Source organism: Palaemon carinicauda, chromosome 2 (genome assembly GCF_036898095.1).
Source record: "Palaemon carinicauda isolate YSFRI2023 chromosome 2, ASM3689809v2, whole genome shotgun sequence".
In the NCBI taxonomy this organism is placed as follows: domain Eukaryota; kingdom Metazoa; phylum Arthropoda; class Malacostraca; order Decapoda; family Palaemonidae; genus Palaemon; species Palaemon carinicauda.
The window spans coordinates 195576084-195590035 of NC_090726.1; the positions used below are offsets into that span (position 1 = coordinate 195576084).

At 34.0% G+C, this 13952-nt stretch overlaps 1 protein-coding gene across 1 annotated transcript in view; it reads right to left on the reverse strand.

The window, feature by feature from the left end:
* Nucleotides 1-2570: 2570 nt before the first annotated feature.
* LOC137629423 (sodium-dependent nutrient amino acid transporter 1-like) overlaps nucleotides 2571-13952 on the reverse strand; it is a 33803-nt gene continuing 22421 nt past the window's right edge. Inside the window, exons 3-8 of the mRNA XM_068360670.1 lie at nucleotides 10586-10844; nucleotides 9746-9965; nucleotides 7618-7891; nucleotides 6927-7439; nucleotides 5662-5896; nucleotides 2571-5373 (exon numbers count right to left, since the gene is read on the reverse strand). Coding sequence (XP_068216771.1) covers nucleotides 5162-5373; nucleotides 5662-5896; nucleotides 6927-7439; nucleotides 7618-7891; nucleotides 9746-9965; nucleotides 10586-10844 — 1713 coding nt within the window. The 3' untranslated portion in view covers nucleotides 2571-5161. The remainder of the gene's footprint in view (nucleotides 5374-5661; nucleotides 5897-6926; nucleotides 7440-7617; nucleotides 7892-9745; nucleotides 9966-10585; nucleotides 10845-13952) is intronic.

Genomic DNA, 13952 nt, shown 5'->3' on the forward strand with positions numbered 1-13952 from the left:
GAGTTGTATATAGTTAAAGAAACATTATCAATGTAGAGACTGGATGTTGAGGAGTCACTAACCTTGACCTACTTACAATCATACATAGAGTTTTTTTAGGATTAACATCATGTCCCATAATTTATTCAATACACTAATTTTATCTAGATCTCTATTAAGTGACTCAGCACCCCCAGAACTACATTCAGAAAATGTAATTAAGGTAAACAGAGTAGCATCATCTACATATGCAACAAGCTTTTCTAGGCCAAACCACATATTCGTATATAGTAAGAAGACAATGGCTAGGTTAAATAAAATTTGGAAATCAAATCACCTGAAATTACACATAAAGATCAGGCTATATGTCAGTTTAGTGAGATCGGTGTTACCATATGGACATGATTCGTGGTATGACAATGAAACAATATCCAACAGATTTTGTAGATTTGGGAACAAAGCCCTCAGAAGAATATTGGGAGTTAAATGGCAGAGCAGGATTAGAAATGAAACTATAAGAGAGATTACTTTAGTGCCATATTTGGATGAGATCATGGTGCTGGGCAGATTGAGATGGTTTGGTCATGTTTTTCCCACTCCACAAGAGAGATTAGTTCACCAAACTTTCAACTGGGCTCCACAAGGCACCAGAAGAGTTGGAAGACCCAGACCTACATGGCTGAGGACTATGAACTGTGAAGTAAGAGTGGACAATTGGAGAAGTATTGATTTAAAAGCTTAAGATAGAGGTGACTGGCAAAATCTGACTGACGCCCTTTGTGTCAATAGACGTAGGAGGAGATGATGATAATGTTTAAGAAGAGTAATTGGCCAAGAATGCTACTCTGAGAACACCAGCTATCACATTTCTACAGTCACTATGTTGCCAGTTGATAATAATTCTTTGCAATCTTTTATTCAAAAAATCAATAATGATGCTAAGAAAAGACCTTCCTATTCTTAACTGTTTGAGTTTGAAAAGAAGGGCCTCATGATTAACACTGGCAAAGGCAGCACTAAAATTAAGGAAAATCATACAAACTTCCTGACCACTATCAAGTGATTTCTGAATAGCATTTGAAATTGTATGAAGGACATCACATTCTCCTAGGGCTTTGCAAAAGCATAATGGCAAACTAGGGAACAGATTATTAAATGCAGAAAACCTATTAAGACGTTTTGCCAAGTGACGTTCAAAAACTCCAGATATATATGCGAGTTATGAAAATTGGGCGGTTATCTAATCATGGGTTTGGTGTACAGACGCGGGCAGTAGTCGGATTTAGAACGGCACCTCGTAGTAACGGGTGAGGTTGAGGAAGGAGAAGACTAATTGGTAAGGGACCTCTGATAGTGGTTTTAACACGCCCCAATTACTATACCGATACTCTATAAGGGTGAGTGAGCTGGGTATATTCCTGGCATTCCATGCAACTTTTTTCTCTTGTATATTTAGCAGTATTTATATCTTAGAAATGGTGCTATAAGGAGCATTTCACGGAGCGACACAGGTCCCTCGCTCAGAAATAGATTTTTCCTTCGTCAAAATCCCTTTTATTTTTTTACAAAAACTTCTATCTCCACTTCTGTTGTGCCTCTTAAATATCAAATGATAAAATGCCCCTAAAATACATAAAAGTCAATTGTAATTCACACTGTTGTTGACAAAGAAATGAAGTATCTGCTTTGTGGTGGCCTCTCAGTAGGTACATATCATTTCATCTCCCAATGATTGAATTAGTGTAAAAATTTACAATACCTTTATCGATGCTACATGCCAAAACTTAAAATTGGATTTTACTGTTTGTGTACTATTTTCAAATCAATTTTTAGGATTTGGCTAAACAATCAACTTTTCAACAGTCTCTAAATGTATTCTTCATCAGCTATCAAGAGTTAGAAAGTATATGATGTGCCTTAGCATCACTAGAAATTGTCAAAAATTAATAATCTGTACCTTAAGAGGAAAGATCTGACTCGGCGAGTAGCTGCCAGTTAATTTTCATTGTAGGTAATAACAATTTCATAATTTTTTTTAAATACTTCATAGCATTAGATTCTATTATAGGGATATTGGTATTAACCCTTTTACCCCCAAAGGACGTACTGGTACGTTTCACAAAAGCCATCCCTTTACCCCCATGGACGTACCGGTACGTCCTTGCAAAAAAAAATGCTATAAAAAATTTTTTTTTCATATTTTTGATAATTTTTTGAGAAAATTCAGGCATTTTCCAAGAGAATGAAACCAACCTGACCTTTCTATGACAAAAATTACGGCTGTTAGAGCAATTTAAAAAAATATACTGCAAAATGTGCTGGGAAAAAAATAACCCCCTGGGGGTTAAGGGTTGGAAATTTCCAAATAGCCTGGGGGTAAAAGGGTTAATAATCAAATAAGATATAGCTATATTACAGAGGGAATGAGGTACCTTATGTTGTATTTTAGTTTATTTTTTATATAGAATACAATATAGACTATGAAGTAAGAGTCACAACACATGAACAATATATTAATAGCATTATTTCCTATAATGAGTTTGTCTTTATTTGCACATTGAAAATAGATATAGACTTCCCATTAGTATGTGAATTATAAAAAATTAAAGTTAAACTTAGGATTAACAAGAATAAATCACGCATATTAAAAGAGCCTTAAGTTACATGTTTCAAATGTGATACACACAATTGGCCGGTTAGGCTAAACTCATGGGTTAGATTACAGTCCTGCTGATGAAGACTTGTATTTATTGATTAATGTTTAAGACTTTGATAATTACTATGGATGATATTGGTTTTAGCAGGAGTTAAAATATTCATCTATATTGTGTTTAGTGAGTAATACTTTGGCACGGACAGTAGATCACAATGAGATTGATTGACACTGTTAATGAGTTTTATCTAAAGCAAGGACAGGCAGTACCATGCCTTTTCAGGGTGATCAGTATAATGTCATTAATAGAAGCGATAAAAAATCTCTAAGCAGATGATACCCCATTTATATGAAATAAGATTGACAACATTTCCTACATCAGGGTTCTCCTTACAGTATGTTCGAGTGGTACATTGTAAATTGTACTAAAGGTCCATTGCATCGTCCTTGGGTTGTAATTTTCTCTCAGAATTCCTCCTGTAGCTTTTTTAACAATCTTCAGTTAATTCCTACCAAGATGTCTAACAACGTACTTCATCTTCTAATTTTCACTTCACATTTAGAAAATAATTTGATGGATGAATTTTATTGGAAGACATGGATTATTTATCCTAATTAAAGGTAGAAATAATACTTGAAGAAGTCGACTAACTAATTTTTAAATCTCCTCAGCAATGATACCAAGTCATCTTTATCCATAAGAAACTATTTGTACCACTAAGGGAGATATTTACTCAAGTGATCTTCCTGAATTTCCTGAGAGGAGATTTGTAACTTTGCCATTCAACGAATATTATGAGGAAATGTGTGTGTAACCATAGTAATTATCTAGGTATGATAAGTAATACAGACCACAAAATTTCAAAGATCTTTAGCAGTGATATTGAGTCTGTTTTACCACATGAAACTAAATACTAGTGAGGGAGGGATATGTTTCAGCGAGAAGAGAAGCTTTTGTAACTCTCCTCGGCGAGAATATTGAGTCAAATTCTGTTGAATTTTGGTATACTGTGAACCTTCGTCGGAAATTGTACAGTTAAAGTAGATAAATTAAAGATAAACTTCATGAATATTGGAAAAAATGGTCAAGGTGTCTTAGATGGGTTATATTAATAGTATGAATATTAAAAACTCTGTGATCAGTGTGAGAAACATATATATACCATAATCTGAAAATGAATGATTAGTTAATAACTAAACCATTTAAAGTTGTATGAAAATAAGACCATTTCTTCCAAATATCCAGTCATAGAAATGAATCCTGTCAGTTTCAAGGAAATCATGACTCAAATTACTGTGGACCCAAGTAAAAATATTTGGGATAATCCTAAGCCAAGATAACCCTGAGAGAACTGGGACGTTCTCTCCCAAGTTCGTACATCTTCATGTAACAACTGAAGATTTATACAGTATTAAGATACTTTACTTGAAAGGGCATAAGATTTTTCATGCATGTTATCCATAAAACTAATGAAACAGGGGTACACCACAAAATTCAAGAAGTTTTTTTTATCATACCTGACAGAAAACCAACTTTTATGTTTATGCATTTCAAACTGAAGGCTACAGACAAACTGTTCTCACTCATTTTAATTCTAAACTAATGAGGAAAATTATCAACACATCCAACTCAATAGTGACCTTTCATCTCCGTATCACTATGATTTTCTAAAGGAAATTGGAGCTCCGTTGACACCCTAAGGATGCAAACTAGCCAAATCCACTATGACTTTACAAAGAAGTTTCAAAACATCAGATCTTTTACCATGAGAGTACGTTTGACGTTAAATTGCATTTATCACTGCTTCTGTTAGGGAGTAAACTGCCAACTAAAATCAGTAATGATTTGATTAACATCAACCGTACAAAAAGGCCTATTGTATAAAAGACATGACATGGTTCACTTAGCTTATAGGTTACCTTCATGTTTTGTAATAATGTTGATACTAATTAAGAACAATTTACAAATTAATATGCTTCTCTTGAAAATTATAAATAAAATTGATTGTAAACATAGATTTTCAGAGCCAATCCTCTTTGAAGAACCAGCTCTTCTTGTGCCAATTTAATTTTTCTATCTTAGTGTATAAACTGAGTAATATTAGTTTCAATTCAAGTCAAGTGCTCAAAGCTAGAAACGGCCCTAAGGTCTCCAAATTTCCTGCTAGAAAATAAATGGAATAGTGAAAAGTTATAACAGAAATGAAAGGAACATCAGAAGAAAAGACTTAACCATAGACCAAAAATGAGCTAGCTGTATAACGCTATATGCCACACCGTATGGAATACAATCGCCTAAGTAACATGATGCAAATAACATTATTCCTTTTTATGATTAAATGGTATACTTTATAAGTCTTCTTCATAGATGTAGTTCATGCCCAATATTTTTGTATTTTTTGTCGGGCATGTAGACAGTGAAATTTTGGGGATGTTGATTAAAGTCTTGAGCGACTTTAATGGACGGAATGTTCCCCAAAATATGACTGATAGTACCGTATTGCTTTCCTCCTTTGTGTTGGACAACTTTCACATATTAGTAGATTGCTCATAGTCCTCTTTAAACTGGAGATATTCCTGCCGAAGTTTAGGGTCCCTGGGACACCACTTGGAAGTTGGCTTGAAGAGATTTGCCATATTTCGCCAGAGACTGCAATTGTTGTCCCATCGTTTGATTAGCAGAACAAAGAAGTTGAGGGGTAACATCAAGCAAGCTACAAGGGTTATGACCATACCAGAGTCTGAAAAGAGAAGTAGAGTTTGCAAGATGTAGCTGTTTAATAATGAAAAATTTGCTTTTATTTATAAATTTATTTCCACATTTCCCTTCCTCATGGGGCTATTTTTCCTTGTTAGGGCCCTTGGGCTTATAGCATCCTGCTTTCCCAACTGTGGTTGTAGCTTAGCTATCAATAATGATAATATATTGTATAGTAAATTGCAACAACCAAATGCCATTAAGACAGAGGAATCTAGTTGGCAATAAAGAAAAAGAAAGAAGCTTTGATAACATTAGAGATATCACTTACAATTAGCAACATCGCCAAAAACGTAATCACCGTAGTTGAGCCCCTTGAACTTTATCTGGCCATAAATGAAGACGAGGATGAGGAAGAGAGGATTAAAGAAAACCCAGCACACCTTCCAGTAAATCCCCATCTTTCGGTTCAGCATGAATTCTATGTCTCGAAGGAAGTTCTTGATGCCGTAGATCCACATGACTCCTATGAGCTCAAAAATCATCAGGAAAATAACTGGCATTCCCTGGAAAACAAAGAAGGTAATACAGTACTGTAATATATTGTAATCTGTACATGTGATCTGATTCTCTGACTGTGGTCTACATTAAATGCCCTAGAATTCTTCATGTGAAATGTCTGCAGCTAGTTTTAGTTTGAATTTGGGGATTTGCGCAAAGTAATATTGATAACGTTTCATCATTAATCTATAAACTGTGTGTATTACAGAAACCTGTAAAGTATAGTACTCCCCTCTCAAATGCATTTTTTTTAAATCTTATCATTATGTGCCTGAAGCCTGCACAGGCTTCTTCACAATCATAAGAGTCTACTCAAATACATACAAAAGGATAAAGTACCTCCCACTGTAAGTGTAAATAAAAATTATGATAAAAGACCCCAGTTGAAATAAAACACTAAAGTATACTTGCGGCCATTTCATACAATGAAGAGAACTTAGTCTTAATGCTATTCAGTTAGATTTTGTTAAAATGATTCATCAGCAGGGTTGGAAAGCTTGTTAAAAATCATAGCAAATCTGAGAATGATCAAATCTCATAAACTAATAAGTAGAAATGCGTTTTAACATTAATTTACAAATGAAGATTACGAGCGAAATAAAATTATAGTGCTTTGTTTTGGCCCTAAGTATATTTTTAATCATGTTTGTATAGGATTAGAAGTAATTTTATGTGGCGTCTTCTTACAAGATTTGACATGACATCTGATGTAGCAAAGGGCTCTCCCTCCCATGGTTTATCCCTATTGTTGTGTTATGTGTCTTACTTTACTTTTATTAGTATTATAGAAAATATTTTGCAGTTGTAATTTATAGAGTAAGTCAGATTTAGATTTGGTTTAGTCACATAATCTACTACATTTAGCCCCAATATTTATATGCATATCAGAATACTTTCTGGTAAAGTGCAATGCTTGCACCCTCTTTCTCTTTAAATCATTTAATTATCCTGTGGTACTGTATTTCAGATCATGCTAATTTATTTCCATATATTTACCCTACAATAAAGAGTAATACAAATCAAATATATACTCACACCTCCATAATAATTCACGATTGTGAGAATGTGCTGGCCTTCAGGAATCGTGTAGAGCATTCCAGTTAACAGTCCAGCCAGTGATGCAAGGAGCGTTACCTGCCATTGTTTTACATTTGGAAACTCATCACAGATGATTGTAATAGCTACCTGATTATAACCCATGGCACTTCCAATTCCCAAAGTAAAGAGCATGAAAAAGAACAGAGAGGAAAAGAGTTGTGGGACATATTCAAATCTTGCCAGGGCATCTGGGTAGCTGACAAAGGCTAATGGCGTGCCTCCACCTCTTACCACCTCTTCAATGCTTACGCCAAGTGTTTCTGCCAAGTTGCCTAATATAGAAAAGATGGTGATCCCACCAAAGATACAGGTAAATGTATCCATGAAGGAAATGATGGTGGCGTCCCGGTAAATGTTTTGGCGGAAAGGGTTGAAAGATGAGTAAATTGTGACCATTCCAAAACCAACTGATAAGCTGAAGAAACACTGATCCACAGCTGCATACCAGACCTATAATTAGAGTGATTTTTAGATTAGAACAAAATTTGACAATTCTCGTCTTGTCCGTAAGGTAAATTTTACATTAATGATAAGTATTATGTGCTTTAGCTTATAACATCAAAAGGCATTCAATAGCAATGGATGAGAGTCATTAAACAAATATATATTTATTGTTTTTTCAACTTACTCCTGGGTCAAGTAGTTTCTCCCACCTTGGAGTGATGAAATACAGGACACCTTTCCATGCCCCAGGGAGGGTTAATCCTCGAATCAGCATGATGAGAAGAACGACGTATGGAAATATAGCCGTGAAGTACGAGGCTTTTCCTGAGCTTTTGACTCCTTTGACTTGAGTCAGCAACACAACCAACCAGGAGAAAATGAGGCACAGCGTCAAGTACAAGTCGGGCGGACCTAAGCCGTTGTCAAATCCCTCAGGGTCAACCTTCAGCACCACTGTCCTATTGGAAAATTTCGAATTCTATTGAAGATTATTTAGCAAAATGTATGGTTGTATATACCAACCCTAATTAATATTGTGGGAAAGATAGCAGTACAACAAAGGGATTAAATGTAATGAATATCTGTATGACCATTTTATTGCAGTGTCAACAAAAGGAGTGCAAAATTATTCAGCAAAAACACTTTTTCATTTAATATAATTTGTCAGTAAGTAACTGCTTGTTTTTTAATAAATGAAAATTATTGTGTTTTATAAAATACAGTTCAAACCAAGATTGAACGATTAACTCCTATATCACGTACAGATTATAAAAAGTCCTCTAGATTCAAATGTATGATAAGAAAGACAATTCAATGTTTTGGTGTTAGCAGAAATTAAATCATTAAATACTTTGTTGTTTTCAGTATTGCATAAGAAAATATAGGACTCTGAATTAACAGCCTATCTGGTAGTGTACTATGGGGTAGAAATATGTTCTGGGAAGATTGGAATTCAAACGATGATAAAAATTATAAAGAATTTAGTAGAATGCAACAGTAAATTATTCCCTTTTGGTTTCAGAGATTACTACCATGATCAGGGATATGAAAGTCAGTAGACCTTATGTTTTTAGCAAACAATTCAAGATTCAAGTCAGTTGGTGAAGACCAAATCAGGGAGTGATATTGAAAACATGACAGAATAAAAAATCTGACATTAATTAAGAAAAGACACTTCTCCAAAAATCTTGAGTCTGTCTTTGTTAATTGATTTTATGGTCTGTTCTATAATAATTAGAGCAAATATGTTTCAAGTTAAATTAATTGGGCTGTAATTAGGAATGACACCTACAATTTGAAACAAGTTGCCCATAGTTATAGAAACATTGCCAATGTAAAAGTCTTCAGCCAGCATATATTGCTACCCCCAGTGGATTGGAATAAGATGCAACAGGCAATCTGCTTTTGTTACTTGTAAATGATAGGGAAGACAGTTGTAAGAGCTAAACTTTTATTTTGTCAAAGTCAAGAAGGGCTGTTCTTTGAAAGAGGAGATATTTATTTGAACAGGGATTTGATTGAAGCAAAAGAGATTTTGACGAAGGAAAAATCTATTTCTGAGCGAGAGACCTGTGACGCCCAGTGAAATGCTCCTTATAGCACCATTTCTAAGGTATAAATACTGCTAAATATACCAGAGAAAAAAGTGGCATAGAATGCCCAGGAATATATACCCAGCTCGCTCACCCTTATAGGGTGTCGGTATAATAACTGGGGCGAGTGAAACCACTACCAGAGATCCCTTACCAATTAGTCTTCTCCTTGATTTAAAAGTGAGGCAAAGCTGTAAATAAATTGTTATCTTGTAACTATGTGATAACCCTAAGATTAGATATGATAAACAGGGGCAATGTGGATAGGAAAGAATGAGAATTATGAATGAAGCTAATGATATACAGTACACTGTTTACTGGTGTTAAAATGCAATAGAACCAGAGAAAAATGCAGGACTGGTAGGTTGACTCAAGAATAGCCTGAAAACCGTTGATGCTTATATAAGACAGAATTGAAGTGCTGCTTATAAGGTTCAGCCTGGCCATAGAGAAGACTGATGATAAAAGAGCTTTCTTGAAGAATTTTAATTTTACTGAATTACAGGATGAAATGAACAAATTATGCCACTATTAACTGTAACAAGTGAAAGGAAATATCTCTTGGAAAAGTTTAGCCATGTTATGGCATTAATAGCAAAGATAAAAAGGAATTGTTTTTATAAAATGTAGAAGAAATCAACTTACAATGTAAAAATTAATAAGTAAAATGCTCTCGTGGAGTAAAGACTGGATATAGAAAAAGACATTTTTTATAATTACTTGAAATACTCCTCTGCTGCTGAAACAAAAATCGACCCGTTAGATGTAAAGTTTGCCGTTGAATTGGTGTCGAAACAGGCATCAGAGGCCCAAGAGCCGCATAGGGCCCAAGGCAAGACGCTTGAAAAGGAAGCAAAGAAGTAGTAGACGCAAAGACCCATCAGGGAAACGTAAAAGGTCAAGACTGTCCAGGCTGCTATGGCCTGCCCGTATCCAATACCTGTGGGTAGAAATTCATTTTGAACTGAAAACGACTAATTCATTTAGATGTTCAAATGTTGAAGAATTAGAAAAAATGTTTTTTATGCACCAAATGACAAATGCAGTAAATCTCCAAACTCAATTTGGTATTGACTTCACTATAGGCCGAGTCAGATATTCAAATGTTGAAGAATTAAAAAAAAAAAATTATGCACCAAATGACAAATGCAGTAAATCTTCAAACTCAATTTGGTATTGACTTCACTATAGGCCGAGCAGGATTACGCTCATGTTTGGAACTAGTTTCTTCTTGGAAGATCAAAGTTTTAATGTTAAAATTAAGGGAAAAAGCACTCCATACGCCACTTATTAAAAGAAAATGTAACTATGGCTGACACAGAGGCACAAGATAATACGTTTAAATATTGTAAAATTTGTTAAAGCGACCATATTATTTGCTTCAACCTAGATTTATATATAGCAAGAAGGACATTAGATAATAATTGTCTAAAATGAACTAAGTCAGAGACTTTAGCTGATAACATCACACTTAGCTAACAATGTAAACAGTGCTTCCATTGCAGGATCATTCTAGAATTGGCAGATCATATACAACAAAAGAAGAGGGTAACACCTCACCTCCGAAAGCAGGACAGATTTCCCATATCTTCACAGTACCGTAGGAAGAAAACTGGCCCAGGACAAATTCCATGTAGTACAAAGGCTTTCCAATAAACATCAGGACGAGAATATATGGGATGAGGAATGCTCCTCCTCCATTGTCATAGGCGATGAATGGGAAGCGCCAGATGTTGCCTACTCCAACGGACATAGCAATGCAAGAGAGCAGAAATTCTCTCTGGTTGGTCCACTGGGCTCTCGTAGGGGGTATTTCCTCCTACTCGGTAGTATTGTCGGGAAAGCAGCGCAGTATTTGTAGAACATGGAAAGAAATTGCAACTTGATAATTAGTCTTCGTAGTGATAGCTCATTATAAAAAATTATATTAAATGACTTAAACAGAATTAATAAGGCTGTTTGAGTAGCAACAAACTACATGTCATGGTATTAACCCTTTTACCCACAAAGGACATAATGGTACGTTTCACAAAACTCATCCCTTTACCCCCATGGATGTACCGGTACGTCCTTGCAAAAAACTGCTATTTACATTTTTTTGCAAATTTTTGATAATTTTTTTTTTTTTTTTTGAGAAACTTCAGGCATTTTCCAAGAGAATGAGACCAACCTGACCTCTCTATGATGAAAATTAAGGCTGTTAGAGCAATTTAAAAGAAATATACTGCAAAATGTGCTTGAAAAAAAAAAATAACCCCTGGGGGTTAAGGGTTGGAAAGTTCCAAATAGCCAGGGGGTAAAAAGGGTTAAGTACTGACTATGTCTCAGCTTGCTTTCTGTATCTTAGTGCCTAAGAGCAATTACTATACCTCATCTACAGCTATAGGCATTTAATTAAATCATGATTGAAATGGGCCTACCTAAACACAATTACTGTACCCCTGATCTACAGTCATAAGCCTTTTCTGATGAAGTAAGGATTAAAATAAGGTTTTGTTATAGGCACACAATGGAATGACAAAGTCAGTGTCGAGATGTTAATAATTCAATATCTTACCTTTAATATTTATAACACACACACAAACCATACTTGTATTATTTATCCTTGTGGTGCAAATGCAGAAACAGGGCTTCTTATTACATTTTATTATGTTGAACTGTCAATCAGTTATTATTTATTTTTACTCTATTGTATTAGTCTTCGTTATCATTGTGTGCTTCTATTACTTATTTTCATTATTTCTACGAACCTAGGGACATATTTGTTCATGCGTATTGATATGACAATGAGAGTGTTATGAAGTATTTTACTGGAGGTATGCTACTGTTTTTTTTTTTTTTATTTTAAGATTTATAATGTTATAGTATATACCTTTAACTATCTTTTTCTCTTTTATCTGTAGGGTCCAAAACCATGGTGGAAGATTCTTAGTCCACAATGAGAGTATAAGGTCAGTGTTCATTTTTTTTCTCATTATCAACTTTAATAGTTGAAGATTCGTTATAATTTACACCTTTTACCTCACATTTGCATGATAGACACATTGAAAGGGTTTTTAGTTCGTACTGAAACGATCAAATCAATGATAACATCTTGAAATTTCAAGTTTGCTCTGCGATTTTTCTTTCAGGTCTTATTTTAATATTTGGCCTTGGTATATAGAGATGTAGGCCCAAATGCTATTTTCCTTTGTTTCGGATAAAAATGATTAATCCTCCTGAATTGACTGGGGTTTTGTAATTTAGCTAAAATGATTCGTTTTGTGCTTGTTGGAGAATTAATGATGTCATTGCCTTCGCTAAGCACATGAGTATTAACACGTCGTGTCAGTTATCACCCAATCCTTATGATGTTTAATGTTTTTTAATGGACATTGGCATAATGTATTAATGCCTGTGCTAGAATTAATATCTTCCTTAGTTTGCATTGTGGCTTTCACAAGGCCCTCAGATCTTTTGATGCTTATCTTTCCTGGATCTTAGATATATGGAAATGTGTGTGTAATTTCTTAATATTATTATCGAATTTCAAGCAAATAGGTAAAAAAATCTGTTTGTTAATGAACTCTATATAGCATTCCTTAGGGTAATGCTCTGTCTCCTTCTCTATATGTCTGAGAGTGGTTTAACCTTTAAAGCAAAACGGTTGCCTGCCTACACGATTCTACTTTATTTAATATGGTCCTATATTCTTAGTATAGACATGCAGTTGTTGAATCTCCTTACAGGAGTTTAGAATATGTCATTGCAAGATGCAAATTATGGGAGAGGAAGTTAAACGTTAACAAAGTCCAAAGTATGACTGTAACGTTCTCTGTAACATTGGTCCCCTGCTCCTCTTTACATTTACAATGTTTCCATGGTGATATGCAACCCATTTAAAATTCTGACAGAAATATCTGGTTTATCAGTTGAAAATCAATTGGTATATTGTAAGTCTTTAAAGTTATTTAGGGATCTGTCTATCCTGAGAATTTTTTTTTATTCTTTTGTTCGATCATGTTTCGAATAGCATTTCCCTGTTTTGTGTTCAGTGTGCATGTTGTACAATAAATTTAATCATCCATTTCATGCAGGTCTTCCCAGACTATAAAAGTTTAAAAGTTTAAAGAGTTAATTTTTTATTTGTCAAGCATACATGTATGTATGTATATACATATATATATATATATATATATATATATATATATATATAAATTTATGTGTATATATATATATATATATATATATATATATATATATATATATATATATATATATATATATATATATATATATATATATCACAAGCACACGTGATTTCAATCAATGTAAATATCATCCACGAATGGCATTTAATACCGAATTCTATCTTGGGAATATATATCCACTTGGAATTCATTTTATGGTAACAGCTTCTGGCCAGGTGGAGATTCGAACCCACACCTGTTCGGCTGGAAACCATGCCTACAGTGACTCAACCGACTTAGCTGTCAAGAGAGATAGCTAAGTCGGTTGAGTCACTGTAGGCATGGTTTCCAGCCGAACAGGTGTGGGTTCGAATCTCCACCCGGCCAGAAGCTGTTACCATAAAAATGAATTCCAAGTGGATATATATTCCCAAGATAGAATTCGGTATTAAATGCCATTCGTGGATGATATTTACATATATATATATATATATATATATATATATATATATATATATATATATATATATATATATATATATATTTATATATATATATATATATATATATATATATATATATATATATATATACATATATATATATATATATATACATATACATATATACAGTATATAAAATATATAAAATTAAATATTTTTGTGATTATTAACAACACACTCATTCAAAATCCCTCTTCCATGATTTTATTTATATTTACCCCCCCCCCAAAAAAAAAAAAAAAAAATATATATATA